Genomic DNA, 19598 nt, shown 5'->3' on the forward strand with positions numbered 1-19598 from the left:
TTAGCAACTTTGTTGCGAGAGTATAAAAAAACGTTAATTACTTCTTTATTTATAAACATTTTTTCATGATTCTAGAGGGACGATAACCATTCACGTACTTTTAAAGAATAAGTTGGGCTTTTGTGTTTCAGATGATCCAAATATGAGAAATCGTGTGCGCCAGTGAAAAAACGCATTCCGAAAACATTTGTTCATACACTTCACGATATACCTCATGGTATGTGAAAAAAGTTCTATTGTAGAATAAAAATTTCTATGAGAAAAAAATGTCAAAAAATCAGGCCAGAATACCCTACTGACTAAAGCTCTGCAGTGAAGTATTAAGGGGGGAGCCTGATTTAGAAGCTTCAAAAAATCGATTTTTTTTGCTTAAATCTCTTTAAAAATAATCTAAAAATATCTCCTCAAAGTTTTAGATGAGAATTTGGAATATTTTCGAAGCTATAAGGAAATAAGTGACCGAGCGTCTAGCAGATACATATATGAGCGATTGGGCAGAAAGCAAAAACTTTGACGCGCGATTTCTCGGTTTTTCATTTTTACGATTTTTCTTAATTGGCGAGCAGGATGGAAAAAAACTAAACGTCGTATGGAATTGGGGCAAAGTTTATTCTCTTTGGCATTAAATTATCTTCTAGTTAAACTAAAAAAAAAAAAACTAAGAAAGTCAAGTTTGAACATATTTTTAAACAACATTTCGTAAATTTTTTTTAATTTAACTAGAAGATAAATTATTAAAAAATATGAATCTCTTTGAATTTTTTGTTTCCGATAGAAATTGCGACCTGCATCCTGCCCGCCGTCCGAAAAATCAACATGCGCAATGCATCGGGCAATTGCTTCCCAAAGGTGGAATATCAAAGATTTCGTATCCAAAAAAAAATGTGAATGGTATATATATATAACAATATTCAATTTACACAAATTGCTGCCTGAAACCAAATTAGACATTTAAACTAGAACTAAAATAGTAACAGTCTTCGACTGGTAGCTTCTGACCGAATTCACGCTCGTACATACACAAAAGTATAGCATTTGCTAGTATTTGGACTATTTAGTTGATCACACGAGTTATAAAGTAGTTCAATGGTTACTTGATACAGCAAGCATTTATGAAGAAAATTATGTATGTGTATGTATGTAGGTTTGTACTTACATATATTGAGTTGGGGCATTTATGTATGTATATGTTTATCGTTTTTACTACAAATTTCATTTTGTAATACTCTTATTTTCTTAATCTTACTTAAACTTATTCAATAACAAAGGATATGTTTACTATATACCAGCGCATTCCTACATACATTTATTCGACATTATTATTCTACTCTTACTCTTGCAACATGTTGTGCAAAGTGCAATGCTTTTCCCACCTGACGATTGTTTAGATATCGAATTGAGATACGGGTGTCTATCTATACTCTCGTCGTTCCAGTATGGAGGAACGAACTTTTTTTAAATGTCTCATGGTCTACGGTGTCAAAGCGTTTAGCTCACTCAGTTTCAGCATTCACTTTTAATTTTAACTGTAGCTCTGGAGGGCTTTAGACTGACCCAATCGCTTAATTCGTTCCCTTTTTCGTTGCGCATACTCAGCGTCACCTTTTGAAACATTCTATGTGATGTGACCATTTTTACCGATTTTGCAAAAAAGAATTTATTTAAGTGTAATTAATACCTTTACTTAGTCTAGACAAATGTATATTAATTTCTTCATCCTCACAGGTGGATCACTTTGCAGCATTGAACAACGGAAGTTGAAACGAGATGACAAGTGTGTATGACAAACCCCTCAATCGAAATAAGTTACTATGTTCTTAAAACTCTAAAAAAGTGTTAAATTTAATTCATGAGGTACTAGAGATTCTCCAATCATTTTACTTCTCTTCTATACTGGAAACATGTAGGCTAGGAGTCGCGCTGGTATAAATTGTACTTACAAAGGTCAGTATTGTTTGCCACATACAATTGTTAATTACTTAATTACTAGACACACACATAAATTAATATGTATGCCATAATTCAAGAACTTACTTAACTTATTTTTTCCAAGTTTTTCAAGGCTTTTTCAATTCTGTGGGATTGTCACGATGTTTTATAGTTTTAAACTGTTGTGTCTTATTCTCGTAAACACACTGTAACTTAATGTCCAGCCGATGCAAACATTAATTAATATTTACTACTACAAATAGAACACCTAGTACTTTATTTTTCATTTTCTTTTATTTTTTGTCATTTATTTTGTTATATTGGTATTTCCTATTTTGCTCAGCTTTCTACTTTATATTTTGGTTCTTAATAGCTAAGCTCTACAGAGAAGTCTGTATGTAAGTGTTTAACCTACTTACGAGTATTTCTCACAACAAACTACACACATACACGCACATTCATGTAAAATTTGTTATTATTTTATTAATATTATTGTTTATTTCGAGCTCCTTTAGTTGCTATTTTTGTTTGGTGGAGTTATTTGGCCTGTTAGCCAGGCTTGGCCGAGTTTATTTCTGCTTCGCTTCCCTCTTCCCTTGCCTAAACTTAATTTTATTTTTAGTTCTGGTAGAGCGGTTGCAGCTGATTCGATGACGACGTGGCGTATTGACGAGTTCGTATAATGTTCATGTGTATTTCGGAGGAGGCGGTGGAGTTGATGTATGGCGGCAGGTCAGCGCCCGCGCTGACGCGACAATTTATGAGGTCATATGGGCAGCAGGACTGGAAAAAATATAATACAATATTATAGCGTAATGTAGCATTGCGTGGCTAAGGTTGAGATAGTGTCGATTGTTGAACGTCACGATACACATGTTTGTGCCGCATGCAACCGTTTACGCGACGCATACGCCAAGTGACGCTTGAATGCTCACGCTCGCAGTTTCTACACAATTTCGTAGTTGTTTATGTATTTTAGAAAATCCTCAATAAGTTTAAAATTAATGTGAATAATATTTAAGCAAATATAAGGTCTTCCACGCGAACTAATTTTCGCGGCCGGAAACGTTCAATAGTCGGTCAGTGTATGCGTGCACCCACGAGAACAAACAAACAATCTTCAAATGCCGTTACTTATACATGCACATGTATATATGTATGTATAAATATTAAGCAAACAACATATTGGAAAAGGTTAGAACATTTTCTTTTTCATTTTTTGCTAAGCCATTCAAAGTACACAAATGCACACATACATATACATATGAGCACACACAGTAATAAGAGATGTCATTGTTAAAAGTGTGTAGAAATCGAATAATAACACAAAATAACAAATACAAAGCACATGTGTGAAACGCTTATACGTGCTTATGAAAACAACAACAAACAATTTGTGTATAGCAACATGCGCATATGGTGTGTCTGTGTGGCAGGTGCATGTTGCGAGCACATTCGCCTGAAAATATGTGAAGTTCTGATTGCAGTTGTATGTTTGTGTATGTCATGTTACGAATACAAACAACAACAACAACAATAATCAATGCAAAGCAAGAAAGCCATGTATACACAAAGTTTACGGTAAATACGATATGAATGAGGGTTAGATTTTGAAGGCTAAGGTCGATCCAAAGGTGCGTTAGAATATTGGAAAATATTAAATAAGACTTCTTTGAAATGTTACACACATGTGTATGTATGTATCAAAGATGTCTCGATTTGTTTGCATACCCATTCTTATGTTTCTAATAAATGTTGTTGTGTCTAACATTTGGATGGTGAGAGGCAACGTATCAGAAATGTGAATGCCAGCTGCGAGTTGGAAAATTTTGATGAGTTTTTTGATAATTTTCTTAATGTTTTGTTTGATATATTTTTTAAATTATGCTATGCATCTGCTTGCGCACACAAAAGTGTATTTTTTATTTGCATTTTCTTGGGGCTCCCAACCATGGTGTAACATACATATTATATATGTGCATAAGCATGCGTTGGTCATATGTTAAATGGAATTTCAATCGTTTCCATCTCATATTTATATGAAATATTGGTAGTTGTACCAGTATGGTTCAAAGTCTTCTGAAATATCTCTGAAGAAATAAAACGTCAAGTAACCTTGATCGCTGCTTGCCTTGCATATTTGACAACGCAAATATGTGTAAGAAAGAGTACTAAGATGTTGAACTAAATGTTAACAGCTTCGATTCAAAGAGATTACACAACTGTATGTCGGATGCTTGAGTTTTTTTTATTAATCTTTAAACTAATGATGATATTAATAGATTAATGTAAGAGTAAAAGTGAAGCCTGTTCCAGCTATTTTAGTTGCTCCAATAAAATTATTAAGAACTCAAAATTAAATTGTAATTTCTTTAAAAGCCACAATGAAGGGCTTGAGGTATAAGTACTCAACTAAGCCAAACTAATTTACCCTGATTGAAATTCCATATCGCGACCCTCACTTAATGTAGCACACAAGCAAGTGCAATTTTTCTGTGTCTGCACATCTGTGTACCACCAATAATGATTCATGGAGCTTTTGTCAATAAATATGTCCAATTGCTTTTCTGTTTGTGCACTAGTTTAATAAGTTTAAAATAAGAGAGTTAACACTTTCAAATTAATAGGAACTAAAAGAAAAATTAGTATGAAAAATTAGTAATAAAAAACATCTGATTTTAGAAGTCAAAAATTCTTCTGAGATTTATATGTTTCCTTTTAGAACAGCTTACAATTCAAACTTAAAATATCATGTAACAAAAATTATACCTTAAAGAAAAATATAAGTCGTAATTTAATAACTTTGATTTATTAGTAGAACGGTATTCCTGTGAAATTTCACAGGTATTCAAAAATATACCACTCTGGAATGTGCTTATTAAAGCACGGTCCACAAGATCGTCAAGAAAGCAAAAAAAGCATTAAATCACCTTCTATAGAGCAAATATATATTATATAAGTTATTAAATAAGTTTTGTCGGAGATAATAACAGCTGTTTATAGAATATAGCCATACTTTTGCTGAAATACTCGTGTGGCTTATAAGCGGCAAGCGATTTATACTACCAATGTACTATAGTATATAAATATGCATGTAAAGCATATATTAACAATGCGAACTAATCTAGGAAATTCCTGACTTACCTTCAGTGTTTTCTTGAAAGCTCCACGAAAATCACGATTGAAGTAGGCATAAATGATAGGATTCAAAGCCGAATTGAAGTAGCCGATCCAAAAGAGTATGCCAACAACAATTCGCGGAGTGGTGCAACTAGAGCACAGTGTGGACGTTAAATACCTGAAATATTTATATAAAGTTCATATTCGAAAACAGAAACGTTTTTGTTTGTATTACAATTAAAGTTATTAAGTTTTGGTTTTCAATTACCATAGGAAAAATGGTGCCCAACAGAGTAGAAAAGCACTCATTATTATTCCAAGCGTGCGTGCGGCCTTACGCTCCCGGCGCATTGTTGTAATGGTGGACTGTTCGACTTGGATACTCGGTCGAGGCTTGGGTATTTGGCTAATCTGCAAATGCTTGTCTAGAAGGAGGGCAGCAACTTTGGATCTGAAAGGACGAAAAACAGGGCAACACATTAATGAATAGTGGGAGAATTAGAACATAAATAACCGAAGTCATAAGCTGATAGATTGTCAATTGTAAAAGTAAATGTTAATATTTCAACAGAATGAATGAATAACTGAAAAAATATATCCAAAAGACACGAAGTAAGTAAATGCTTCTGGGTTTCACGGATTCAAAACTTACCTGTAGACAAGCCGTTCCTGTCGTACAGCCTCTTGATAAATGCGATAGTACATGAAGACCATTACGAAACCAGGTATCCAGAAACTCATCGAGGAACTAACTATGGCGTACGCCTTGTTTACTTTGAATTCGCAAATCTGTGTAGAAGATGGGAATAAGCGAATGATAATATAATAAGGGGTTTACTTAACAGAAAACAAAAAAAATAAATAAAAATACAGAGAACTGCAAAGAAAAATTGTAAACGTTTGCAACTCTTTAATACAATGAATACTTGTCACACTAATTTACATAGCCCAACTAACACCTAACGGCGCTTATTAAAACTCAATGAGGTTTCTTATAATCTTACCGCTTTTGAGAAAATTTAAGACCTTTCAATGAGCGAAACCATATTCATTATTTCCTTTGTATTTTCTCGGTTTTGTCAATGACAAGCATATTCAAAGATATTTTAAGAGTGCTAACTTAGACTAGGTGCACTCTAAATAAGTGCCACATCATACTTGCTACCTCAAATATTCAATCTAACATTATAATAAAATAATAGTGATTTAATAGAGAATGCTGCACGCAGTGAATAACTGGCAATTTCATTCGTTTCTTGCACTTATTAAGAGAAGCGTTGATTTTAATTACTTTCAAGATGTTCCAAAAGTTTGTGCTGTATTGCTCACAGCTTCCGAGCGCCTGTGATTTTGGTTTAGCGATTTTTTGGGACCCACACATCGAGCGTATTCCATTTGAGTGCTGAGTGCGTTCGAATTAATTAAGGCGAGCTATTTTGTGTAAATGGACTCGTTATTTAATTTACTTTAACAACTTTTTCTTCTCTTTTATTTGGTGTGCAGGAAAAACGATTGGTAAACAATGAACTGCGCTTTTATAACCTTGCTCTTGTATTGAATTTTTCGCGATTTATACTTTACTTATTCGTCCTTTCAAACTCAACTTGCATTGTTGAGAACATAATTAATATAATAATCTTAATTGATTTTCAATGTCACATTTAACATATTTTAAAGTTCCAACCTTTGTTACTACATACATAAGTAATTCATCGAACAAGACTTCTTTTTCCAGTTTTTCCATTTTTGAGGAGTTGGACTATTTTAAGATTTATAACACAGTGGCCGCACCGAAATTGGCCGAAATTTGGAGTTTTTGAATTCTGCGTGCTAGACGAGTGAGCATAATTTTTACGAAAAAAACTTATTGTAAAATCTGCCAGTAGGAGGAGCAGTAAGACCTGAAGAATTAAAGCAGAAGGAAAAGCTCGACCATGTAGAAACTGAAGGTATAAAACACAAATATCCTCCATGATAAATGAATTGCCGTTAGTTCTCTAAATTATACATTATTATTTTGCTCTTTATCTTTCCTTGCCTTCACCGTAAGAGCGTACTCTCTGAGTCGGACAACAAAGGTTGAGGTGTTTACTGATATTTAAATGTGCGAGATGGCAAAGGACAGCAGAATAATCATGGAGGTGGTGGAGTCCGTGTAGTCTACAAATGTTGAAAATTATTTTATATAAACCTGTTGAGCCCTCTAAATAAAATATTTCATTATTTATCAATAATATGTCCATGCATTTCGATATCTGTAGTGCATAGAGTCATTAATCAAAGATCATATGATTGGATCAGTGCATTTAATAGCAAAGAAGTTAAAATAAGAACGAAACCGGGAGTTATAAAATTTTATATACCTCTTTAGAATTTCTCGCCCACAAAGCGAACGACAGGAGAGTAAGAAGGAAGAAAACACCCAAGCGAAACTCGCCTTGCTTGGGCGTGTTTTGTTTCTTTCGTAGCAAGCATTCATTCATACTTCCCAGATTTCGCATTCAACTTTTTTCTGACGCAAGTGGTTGGAATTTTAGTATGAAATTCGTTTAGCTTCCTAAGTTTTTGTTTTAAATATTTCAACGAGAGCAATGCGGCAGGCACCAAAAAGAAACGAAATCAAAGCAAAGTACTGGTACTAGAGTCGAAAGTGCTCCACTTCATTGTCATGACACTTAGTGAACCTATTAGAATGATACTTAATGTTGTCTTTGATCTAGTAACGAGTTAAATTACCACGCGATTAACTCCATTCCTTTCCTACCATTAACCGAAGCCCGTTCAGACTTTTGCTGATTAAAACACTGTGCAAACGAGAAGCGAGTTAAGTCTTTGCACTATGAAAAGTTTTAATTACTGTCGGAACAATGGAATTAATGGGAACTATGTCACAGCTACACAAAGCACTGCAAACTTCAACACCATCCACGAAATTGTCACAACAGCCTCGGCGCTCTTTGTTGATTGACAAATCGTTTTTCGCAAATCGTTTTTGGCTGTGCCCAGACTGCGTGCGTGGTGCGATCAGGGCCCGTGTACGTGTGTCAGGGTTTTTGGATTATTTCAAATATTTATTATGCAATTATGACTTAATTAAACAGACCCTAGTTAATCGCTAATAGATAATTTCGTTGTCGATGTGCTGTTTTATCGCGAGAGCACGCCCGTGCGTAATTTTGAGTTAATTAAAATTGAAATTCGTTAATCGTTTGTTTAGTAAACTTTGCTGTGTAAAACGAGTATACACAAATGATTAGCCTTCAATTCTTCGTTTAAATCACGCACCCGCATTTTAGTTTAAATTTAATTAACATTTGAATAGCATTTTTTAAAGAACTAAGAGTCAAAAGTATCTTATTCCAAATACCGGACTAAAAAATTTAAAAAGTAAAAATTCTCACAAATCGGTTTAAAAATTTAAGTTTATTTAAAACTAAACATAAAATAATTAAATATTTTAATTAAAATAAAATGTTTAGATCCAAATTTTAAAAATTTTAATTAAAAATCTTGATTGCAAAAAAATTAATCCCAAGCATATAATCAAGAGTTAAAAAAATTGTTTTAGAACCTAATATTTTTACGCGTTTGCGTGCATCGTGTTCTACTATTTTAAACACAGCTATACTAGCCGGAAAACTAACACACTCAAAAAAAAATTTTTTTTAATTTTTGAATACAATTTTTAAACAAACATCTTTAATTAAAAAATAAAAAATCTAAATTTCTAATTTGTATCCAAAATTTTTAAATTAAATAAATTTGCAGCCCTGACAAGCGGTGACTATACTCAAAAATCAAAATTTCATTTTGCCGCCAATATGTAGCAAAGTTTTGATAAACAAAACAAAAAGTCGACAGCCGACAGGATAGGCTTAGTAATAATGGAGCTCTCATTATAATAATTGAAATGGCGGTGAATTCAAATCTTGCTTTATTTTGGGATATTCAGAAATGAATACATTAGTACTCGTAATATTGGAAGAGAGTCAGACATGCAACAAAACAAACATACTCAACTCAACTTAATTGTAATTTAATCAAAATTATAAATTGAAAATCAACGGAAAATGTCAAGCATTGTTATTGTAGGTATAACTAATCACCAGTTCGAGAAATTCACCGAAGGGTATGTTTATTTCACTCGCTGTTCAACTAGGAAAACAAAATTTATGCTATAAAACCATAAAAAACAAAACTTCGTCAAGAGAAACACGCAACTGAAAACTAATTATGGCGCAACTTTATGCTAATACATGTAAAATGCCTTCGGCAACCAACCGTTTCATTTCATATAATATACACACTCACACACCCGTGCATAGATACTCCCACATACAAGGATATGTTCTCCACGATTCCACATAATGACAGCAAACAACAAACGCCATGAAGATTTCAATGCATATATGTAGCTACACACACATGTAAAGAGTCAACAGGATATTGACGCCGCATTTTAACACGCTGCGGAAGTCAGCCAAGCTAATTATAATTTCACAATGCCATTTGCAATTACTATGCTCGCATAGTCGGCAGTTAGTGCGGCAAGTAGCTGTGCATGTTTAGGTTGATGCGACTGTGGGCCGCTGGGTCGGTTGCATAATCAATTTAAATGGCAAACAAAGGAAACATAATTTCATCTAAAGAGCCATGCATAATGGCGCATACATCGATATTGAAGTGCAATAAAAGTGAGATTTAATGCGAATTTAAGTTTACTTGAAGGACCCATATCTGCCATTAAGTCTGGAATACAATATTGTGCAGACAGTGCCGCAAATCTGAGTCATCCAGTGGTAAAATACACACTTACGAATTGGCAACCACGCCACAGTCTCCCAAATATGATGTCCCCTCGCGCCTTTCAGACAAGATATGCAAACAAACATACGAACATATGCTAACGTAATTAAATTCAAATGCCACTCTGAGACACTTCTTGTGACAGGCTACTTGACAGGTGAAATTCAAGGTGAATGCATTAGACTGCTTGCACTTTTGCCATTAACATAATGTCAGAAAAAGGAAGAAGAAAATGAGTCAACTGCAAACTCTATAATTGAATTTAAATTAACACAAATTTCGTTATTGATGGAGAAGGAAACATTGGAGCGCCCGCTCTTAATCAAGAATATGGTGTTTCAGATTCTATTATTTTTGATACTTACCCTTTACGTTTTTGCGTACATTCAATTTTATTGCATATGTATGGTTTATTGACTCACACTGAACAATTTTTATATTTAGATTTATTGATTTAATCAAACCCATCCGTCCATCTGCTTCTGTGACCAATTATTTGACCAAAAATCACATTTTAACCATTAACCACTCCCCGTATTCACCTGATGTGGCACCGTGCGACTTCTGCCTTTGCAGAAAAATGCATTTTCCCATGAAAGAAAAGCAGACACTCGTTCGACATCCAAATTTGCACTTGGACCGTGCAAAAAGCTGTATTGAAGCAGAATGAGACTATTTTGAATAAAACAAATGGATTTTGGGGAAAAACCCATTTGCTCTGTTTTTCTTAAGTCCTGTTTACTTTGGAACATACCTTGTATGACAACAATAATATGGCGATAAAAAGCCAGCTGTGATTTATTTCAATCTAACCTACAAGAAACATATGTGAACAGTGGTGAATTTTCGCTCAAAATTGTCTGTTTGCGATTAAGATTTTGTCAAATCCTCTCTGAAGAGCCGTTGGTATACATACATAAATAGCATGCATCCATAAATAAAATTCCCAGTTTGTGCTTAAGCACCAAGGAATGTACGAAAGTTTGCCATTTGCCAGCGATATGTATGTAGAGCAGCAACTATGTATTTCAACGACAGATTTATTTCAATATGTCGCTTGTATTTTGTATACGCACCACGCCGTTGTATCGAGGTAAAATAGTTGCACAGACCGCGACTAGATGCCGCTTAGTTTGAATTATTACAGAGTTTCCTTGTTAATGTACAGTAAGTATGAGTATGTAATGCAAATATCAATAAGTAACACACATATAACCCAGTTTGGCGGTAATGACGCTGCAGCAAGGCAGGATGACGGAAAATCACATTTGGAGCGAAAAATGTGGAAAACGCGGAAAATTGACATTAAGTAACTTACTTGTGCACGTTAAGAACATAAAAAGACATAAGTCGTAGACTCTGTATCAATAATATATACATATATACGATATATACTCAACAGGAAATTCAACTAATTCGAAATTATTTATGATAAGAACATGGCTTCCAGAGGAAAAGCCTTAATAGGATGATACATATTTAGTTTAGTAATAAATTATGAATATCACGAACTACTTATACAGTTCGTAAAAAGTATACCGGAAATATTAAACACACATATCCGGAGTTTTAGGTCTCACGTAAAATGAAACCAGCTATTTTCGATTTATGAATCCAATCTACTCGATTTTCTTAAAAGGCCCACCGTTTTGGCTTGAACGTCATTAATTTTTAGATAAGGTCAACTAATAACTTTGTAGCTTATCAGGTACACTCAGTTTGGTGAGACCCTGTAAGCTGTTGTACATTAATTTTCATCTTAAACACTTTATAACTGTTAAAGCTGGACTCTGTGAGTGATGTGCTAAGGTTGTTAACAAGAAAAGTTAAACTCATAATTCAGGCCGCTGCAGCAGCGCAGCACCGATGATCGCTTACCAATTTCGCCCTCGCATTTCATTCTCTCGCGCTCAACCTTCTTTCACTCGTATAAATACGTATGCAAAATGGTCAGTAAGTGCTACTTACGTGTGGATTGCTTTTTAAATATTTCCAATTTTCCTCCGTCGTGTACCAGCCCGAGCAGATCGGTAGAAATGAGAGAAGCGCGGGCAACAACCACACCATTAAAAGCATGAAGTACACACGTCCCTGCGTCATAATCAGTGGATAATCGAGCGGTTGCACAATCGCATAATATCTGCAATGCAAGTAATTGGAAATAGTCTCGCAAAAAACCACATTAATTCTAGTCAAAACCCTCAATCCATACATAAATGTTTGTGTAAACTGATTAGTGCTACTTACCTATCCACAGATATGCAGCAGAGATGCATAATACTCGCCGTTGAGAAGTAAACATCGAAACTGTTCCACACATCGCACATTACGGCACCGAACATCCACTTCCCGGTAATCTCAACGGAAGCGTTGAATGTCATAGCGCACAGGGCCACCAACATATCAGCCACGGCTAACGAAACCACAAAGTAGTTCGTGATAATGCTGTGGATGGAACGCAAAAACAAAACAAAGAATGAATCAGCAAAATGCAGCAAGAAATTAAAATTTCCGAAAACTTCTAGTACAGCTGCCTCCAGTAACTGACTCCGGTAGTTAGCTTGCTTATTTGGGGAACTTTTAAAGTATTAAATAAAAGTCTTTGAAATACGGTAAGGCAGTGAATAAATCCCGGTTAATTTTCCTTCTTCATATCTATATATACATACATATATACCATTAAAGTGAGGTTTATCTACATTCCGATCTTAGAAGAAACCATCTTATTTCTGATCAGATTTCGTAGATCAAATGTTTCTTGGAAATGTAGTAGATCTTGTACTATCATTAAAGACAAATTTTGGGGGTCAATTGTGCGCTCCGATTCGCCAAAGTGTTAGAAAGCACGTACAAATAAGTCTAACTCAATTCACAAATTCATTCAACGTGATAGAAAATCAATAAAAATACAAAATACAACTGTGAATAGAAGGTTTTCTCTTAATTTTGTTAGCTAAAGTTTAGCAAGTGATGAAATTGTGTATTTGAGTCCTGAAAATTACTTAATGAATATATTGTGGAAGTCAGTATGTCTGTGCATCAGATATCTTTTCACTACAAGAACAACTGTTCACAACCAGCAGCCTCTCATATAAAGTTTTGTTTTTACTTTTTGCGGTTGTTTTTGTTTACTTGTTCCGCTGCATGAGTAAATATCCACTTGATACATACATGTATTTTCTTCTATAAATAGCAAGCAAATGTCAAATAAAAATACCTTGGCAAACCCAATGGGAGGCGAATCAGCATTCAAGCGGAGTTTCACATTTCGAAGGCTTTTGGCTGGATTTTGGGGTTTGAGGGATTTGGGTCTTTTAATGGTTTCTTATAGGAATTATACAACATTATTGGGTTTATCTACCTATTTATATACATCAATTCGCAAACAAAAACAAAGCAAAATAAAAACTTAAAAATCCGTAATGTTTCGTCTGTAATGTTACCCAAATATGCAAATGAATGTATTCAATAGAAAAAGGCGTAATATTTTTGAAATGTGAGTGTAGAGTTGAGTTTATTTGGACAAAAAAAGAGGGCGAGACAATATGAAATTGCGCCTAATTTTGCTACCGATCAATAATTGTCGAAGTCAAGAAAGACAGTCGAAACACGCATCAAATGAATTGAAATATCAAAATTTCCAAAGTTCGGAGTGTTCGGTGCGGAGATGTCTGATTGATTCATTAAGCTGGTGAAAACTGGCACTTATTGATTGCCTTTATTGTGCCACCTTTGCGCACCAGTAAATAAGTGCTTATTTCTAAAGCCATTGGCAAATTACGCAAACATCGATTTGAGCTCTCTTTTCAGCAAACACTACAAATATAATCCAGAGAAGTGACAACTAATAAAGTTGCAATTGCGCTGTCTATAAGTATAAGCACCCTCAGGCTGTTTATGTATGTGTGAGTACGCTTAGGGCTAAACTGAAGCCTAAGCTCTATTGCAGATGCTAATGACACGAATGTTCTCTTTTCAGAATTTAAACAAGCGACTTGATGGATGGCTATCGGTGAAATTCGACTCCCCTTAAATGTTCCTTACTGTCAAATTAATAATGTTTTATACATCACATAACCAAACATCATGCATGTATGCATGTAGGGTAAATTGTTTCTTTAAATTTCGTGGAAAGCTTTACTCTTCTATTTGCGTTGTCGGCAAAAGTATAAAATTGAATGTCAAAGAAAATGTAGGCAACTCAAAATTTTGTTCGATCCGCATTTTTGTTTGATAATATGATGACAACAAGAAGATTTAAGCATTTATTTTATTCAGAATGTACACATCTCTTTTTAAATCACGTGTGCACTTTTTTAAATAAAATCCAAAGATTCAGGCTGAATGTATTTTATTTTCTGTGAACTCACAGAAAAGGAGAAAAATAATATTAATTGCTATATAAAATGTATTTTCTCGTTGCTAACATAGTATGACATCTGTGCACTGAGGATTCAACATTGTTGGTGAGTGAAGTCTATAATATTGAAATCTAAAGCATTGGCCAGAGGTGAACGCGGGTTCATAAATTACAGCCGTGTGGGAAAATAAAGTGCCAGCTTTGTTATGTTGAACAATCCAAGCAGAAAATACACATTTAGGCGATTTTATTTCAATTCGTGAGCTTTACAACGCGTAGTCACGTAATTCGCTGTCATTCCGCTTGGGGCTAGCGATTGCTGTCTCAACATTTGATTACTCATACGCACCGGCAACCGTCAACCGTCTGCGGATAACGCTGTTTCCTCCACGCTTTCACTCCAATCGGCTTTATTTTAATTTCCCTTTTTTGCTGTGTGCACCGTTAGCAATTTGTCAATTTTCTGAACTGATATTAAATTTTCACGTCGATAACGGCACGCAAACATACAGACACACTGACGTGGCACAGACGTGTATAACCCCGCATGTAAGCGAACAAGCAAAGAGGGCGGATGGGCGCAGCCAAGAATAAAATTAAACAAGTAAAATTGTAAATGCAAATGTTAAATTCGCTGTCATTACGTTCCATTTTATATGAATTGTGTCTGTAATCCCTTTCGGGTTCCAGCGGTATTGTTACTGCGTTAGTATTTGATCTTATAAAAGTGTGCGGCTAGAAGACATATAAATCTTTGTTGACCCGAAAGGTGACTCCAAAGCTATTAGAAGACCCTGCACACTTTCAGATGTACTAAGTATGCCCTCAGGTACTGATATAATGGGCGTTTCGAAGGCGTGCGCAGCAAAGTGTTAACTGCTTTGGCGGTCGCTGCCCTCAAGAGAAGTTGTGTCTGAATTGACACAGTCGAGCTCGTGTACCTTGTGCCATTTGGCATTGTAACATTTGAATACAAATTTAATGTAGCGCTGGGCATTGGCAAGCGGGCGGCATACAACCGAACGAAGTGTAAAATAGCAAAAAGTCGAGGGAAGACAGAGTTGAATGGAAATGTAACTCCCAGGTATCGCAACTGCAGCTCTCGCTTTGGCATTAACGCGAACAAGCGTGCTGCTGGATAGAGAACGAACTGGCAAATAGACAAGTTAAAGAGCAGCTCTTAAGGCTTATCCTGCTACCTAAAACTTTTTTACCACAGTGTATTTGGTCGAGCAACGTTTCATTGTTGCGCCATTTACATCAGAATGCTCGTACTTAACCTTACCGTAACGACGTTGTGCTCACGACGCCGAGGAGTACTCCAAGCAAGAAGCACGCCGTCAAGCAGAAATGGGAAATTAAGCTTAATTAGTATTAGGATTCCCACTCAAACGCATGCACACACTTATAAAACGCACGTGGAAGCCCTTGCAAATAAATGTGTGGATATGTAAGGTGTTTATTTTCGAGTTGCGTGTATAAAAATGGCAAATTACAAATACCATTAATAAATGATGACACGATATTAAAGAATTTATTAGTCTTTTGCTCTAGCAACTGTGCAATTATTCAGAAGATACATACGGTTTAGGACTTGAATGAGTTTAAATTACATGTTGTGGCTGGGTGGACCCACAATGAGACTGGGAACTAGTAGTCGCTTAATTAGTTAAATTATTTCATTTTAATTGTTGAAACTTTACAGAATAACCTTTCTTAATTGTTCTCCAACAGCGTCAAATTTGATATTAATGATTTCGAAGTTACGAATTTAAGTAACGGAATATGAATTTATGCTTTATCACTCTTTGATGTGATCTGTATAATTTAGGTCATCATTAAATTTATTCTTTTACAATTTTATACTCCTTCTGCGCCGACAATGTCTCGAAGAAGATTTTACTTGCAGAGTCGTATATCTATGAAGCAATTGTGAAGGTAAATGTTGGTCTTTAACACAATCCATATTTTTCTGAAATTTTAAGAAAATGTTTTCTAGACTCAAATAACTTAGTTTAAGTTGTAACTGTGTCTAGTCTTCTTCCAACAACATAATCGATAATGCCTATTTGGTTAATAACAAACTCCTGAAACACGACTCTGATAAGTAAAGCAAAAATATATGTGTCCATATGTCGTCATATATACATATGTATAGTATACATGAATTTATGTAGTCAGCTCCTTGCTTCTATTTCGCTGGCTATATAAGCTTCTATACAATCGGAACGGCTGTACAAAACAGTCGAGTTTAGAAGTGTGTAATTTTCTGTAACACTATATTCTATCACTGCATTAAGCATGACACTAGTTAACATTTTAGTAAAATAATAATCGTAATCGTTAAAGAAAACAAAAGCGCGGCTTTCATGGTGCATACGCAACTAAATTACTCCCGCAGAGAACAGAATCTTTTGCTTGGCTACATAGTTATATATTATGAGTTAAAATTGTTTCCCACAAGAAGAGGAGAAGAGGCCAAGGGCAATGTACTCGAGTATATAAAGTGTATTTTTCACAAGTAATCTTAATATTCATCCACCGCAAATTTTGGAAGAATTTTAGATCTCCCAAATAAATCTCCTAACATAACTAATGACTTAATTTCTTTCTTCAATCAAATACATAAATATTAACAATATCTGGATATAAATAGGGCGATAATATATATTAGAAGACGCTCATTTTTAAGTTTTTCTTAGTCCATACCCCCATGTTTTTACTGATAATTCATCTTAACCTCAAATGTGAGTCCATCACTAAGCCTTAAGGTGTTAATAGAACAACACTTCCACCCGAACTACTTCCTTGGCCGATGCTCTTCACTTCCACACTATGTAAGAAGGTATACTCACCGCAATTTCCGATGCCGCATAACGGACACAATTACGAGCACATTGCCGAGTATGGCTGCGAGTATAATGAGTATAATAACGCAACATTTGAACATGACAAATGCCAAGTGTGTCGACCATTCGGGTGTGGAAGCAGACGCTGCCGTCGACGTCACAGCGAACGCTAACGAGTCATTGAATGCTTTCGCCGCCACGGACGCGGCAGCTGCCACTGCCGATTTTATAGGAACTAAATTGCCGCCACCGTTTGCCCTCCCAAGGCCGGCCCGGCTGTCTGTGCCCTTACCGCCGCCACTGCCATTGCCGTCCTCATCATTGAGCAACATGCTCGCCATGAAACCCAAATACATCGGCTGATCGCCCTGCAATGGTGGCATAGATGTTACAACAACAACAGGTGCAGTTATACCAATGTGCTTTTCCAAAGTAATTGCGGCTTTTGTGGCCGTCGCTTCACCAGAATCCGCACCGGCGATAATTCTTAAGTGCTCGTCATTCGTGTTGCTGGCCGGCGCCGCCGCTGCTGCCTCACCAGCCACATTCCCTGAGAAGGCCACAAACAGAAACAGCATGGCGACGGCGAGCGGAACTACAGTCTTAGTGTTCGCCGCAGCCATCACCGTTATTGTGCTCGCAGTTATTTTCGCAAAGTTGTTGGCACTTGTTGTGGCTAATGATTGTGGCATTGCGTCTGTTGGCGTTGATTGTAATGGTCGTTGGCGCTCGCCTGAGTTAGTATTGATGTTTGTTGCTTTTGTTACTGTGTGTTTGTTTGTTGGCATTACCAGCATTGACGGCATACGGCACGCATTGTGTGCGTAATTTAAATAGTGATTGCGCGAAACCTTACGTCCATGTGCTTTGAAACCGAACGGGATTAGTAAGCGGCAGCAGAGGCGGCCTTCTTATGGACCAATGCATGCTTGCGCTATTTGAAGACACCGCTACTTTGGTGGTTTCTCAGGCAACAATACAAATTGCTCTCCAACTACGCTGAGGCTTTTTGACTTATGACATAATTATTGTTGTTGTTGTCCTTTTGTAGTCACTACAGTTTCTAAATTATATTAACGGTGGTCGATATCCCATTTGAAGCGGTCCTGAAAATAAAATAGATACCTTTAATACTCTTATTATGTGTGTGTGAGTGTGTGTGTGTGAGCGAATGAAAAAGTTATCCCATTTAAAGCGGTCTACACACATTATCAGACTGAAATTCCCGGACACTTACAGGTCACATTACTGTGATAAAATTGAAATCTGTGTGGCAAGTTGCAGCAAAGGTGACAATTGAACTAGTGTGAGGAAAGATTTACAAAAAAATTTAAAACTCGGCGAAGCTTGAATATTACATGTTTTCAACGAAGTAAAAACAAATTTGCTTGAGGGCATGAAATAAAACAATACTGGAGATCAGTAATCAGACTCACCACCACCATTAATATGATATTATATTAATATTAAAAACAGCACTTTGCGCAGCTAAAATTTTAACAGCTCACAGATCTTTGCACTGCTTTTTGAACAGACAAAACTCGCAAAACCACACCACACGTCAACAAAGGTGTCATTTTCCAAACGATATTTACTTTGCAATTCCATTCCATTTGCCGTATCGGCAATGCAGATATCATTCCACCGTTCATTCGACAATTATGCGTCTATGCACAGATATTCGCGCATGCCGAGTGATTTTCAGCTTCTGCTAGGCCTGACATGCCTGTCTTCACTTGAGCATAAGCCAAGAAGTGGTTCCTCCATGAAAACATCCTTCATTATGCAAATGTAATCATGCAAATACGTAGGTATGCAAATAAGCAGGATAAGCGCTCATATTTCAAACCCTGCCTTCGGAAATTAATAAAACATATCTCTAGTTTTCTACGAGAATTTCATTTATTCATACCCACTTATATACACTACGTCACTACGTGTGTTTTTTACATATTTATGTATCTACGTGTAAGAAATGCTTCCTCTTCTTTGTGAATCGTCGACAAATAATTGAGAGAGCCGGCAAATTGACGAAGAGGCGTTACACAAGTGTTGCATACTTATAGGAGCAAATATCTAACTTATTTCACTGTATTATATAATATATTTATCTACTTGTTTTTCATCCAAATATGGCAAACAATTTTTTGCTGTTTTATGGCATTGACATTCTAGTTTTTAAAGCACACCTCGGTAAATCCATAAGCGCACGTGAACAAATTTTGAACTTACAGATAAAATGGCGGTTGAAGTTCAATAACTAATAACTTGTGGGGTCTCCTTTAACATTTAATAATTAATGCTTTAATGCGTTCAGACATAGATTTAATTAAAATATCATTCCTTCTTGAGTCCAGAGTTCAACAATGGCATTTGGTGTTCCTCTTTGAGCAATTAACCGTTTTTTTACGATCGCCCATATATATCCGAACGAGTTCATATTAGGCTAAAAAGTTGGCCACTCCATCACCCTAATTCTGTTTCCAATCAAGTTTTTGTAAAGTTTTTGGGCAAAGCAGAGGATTTGCATTCAA

At 35.8% G+C, this 19598-nt stretch overlaps 1 protein-coding gene across 1 annotated transcript; it reads right to left on the reverse strand.

Annotated features, from left to right (window-relative positions):
• Positions 1-2431: 2431 nt before the first annotated feature.
• LOC108978689 (octopamine receptor beta-1R) lies at positions 2432-17827 on the reverse strand. Its single transcript, XM_018949085.1, has 7 exons — positions 17071-17827; positions 12103-12300; positions 11824-11995; positions 5702-5838; positions 5318-5500; positions 5074-5227; positions 2432-2712 (listed from the first exon to the last, which is right to left on the reverse strand). The coding sequence occupies exons 1-7, from the start codon at positions 17754-17756 to the stop codon at positions 2548-2550; spliced, it is 1695 nt and encodes a 564-aa protein (XP_018804630.1). The 5' UTR covers positions 17757-17827; the 3' UTR covers positions 2432-2547.
• Positions 17828-19598: the final 1771 nt, after the last annotated feature.

This window comes from Bactrocera latifrons, unplaced genomic scaffold (genome assembly GCF_001853355.1).
Source record: "Bactrocera latifrons isolate USDA-ARS-PBARC rearing strain unplaced genomic scaffold, ASM185335v1 scaffold_126, whole genome shotgun sequence".
NCBI lineage: Eukaryota > Metazoa > Arthropoda > Insecta > Diptera > Tephritidae > Bactrocera > Bactrocera latifrons.

What these genes read in the sequence shown, in the direction of transcription:
- LOC108978689 (XM_018949085.1), bottom strand. Translation starts at nt 17,756, where the DNA reads ATGCCACAATCATTAGCCACAACAAGTGCCAACAACTTTGCGAAAATA. An exon ending in TGCTGCATATCTGTGGATAG is followed by an intron (nt 11,996 to 12,102) that starts GTAAGTAGCACT and finishes CTTGCATTGCAG; the next exon opens with ATATTATGCGATTGTGCAAC. An exon ending in CAGGAACGGCTTGTCTACAG is followed by an intron (nt 5,501 to 5,701) that starts GTAAGTTTTGAA and finishes TCGTCCTTTCAG; the next exon opens with ATCCAAAGTTGCTGCCCTCC.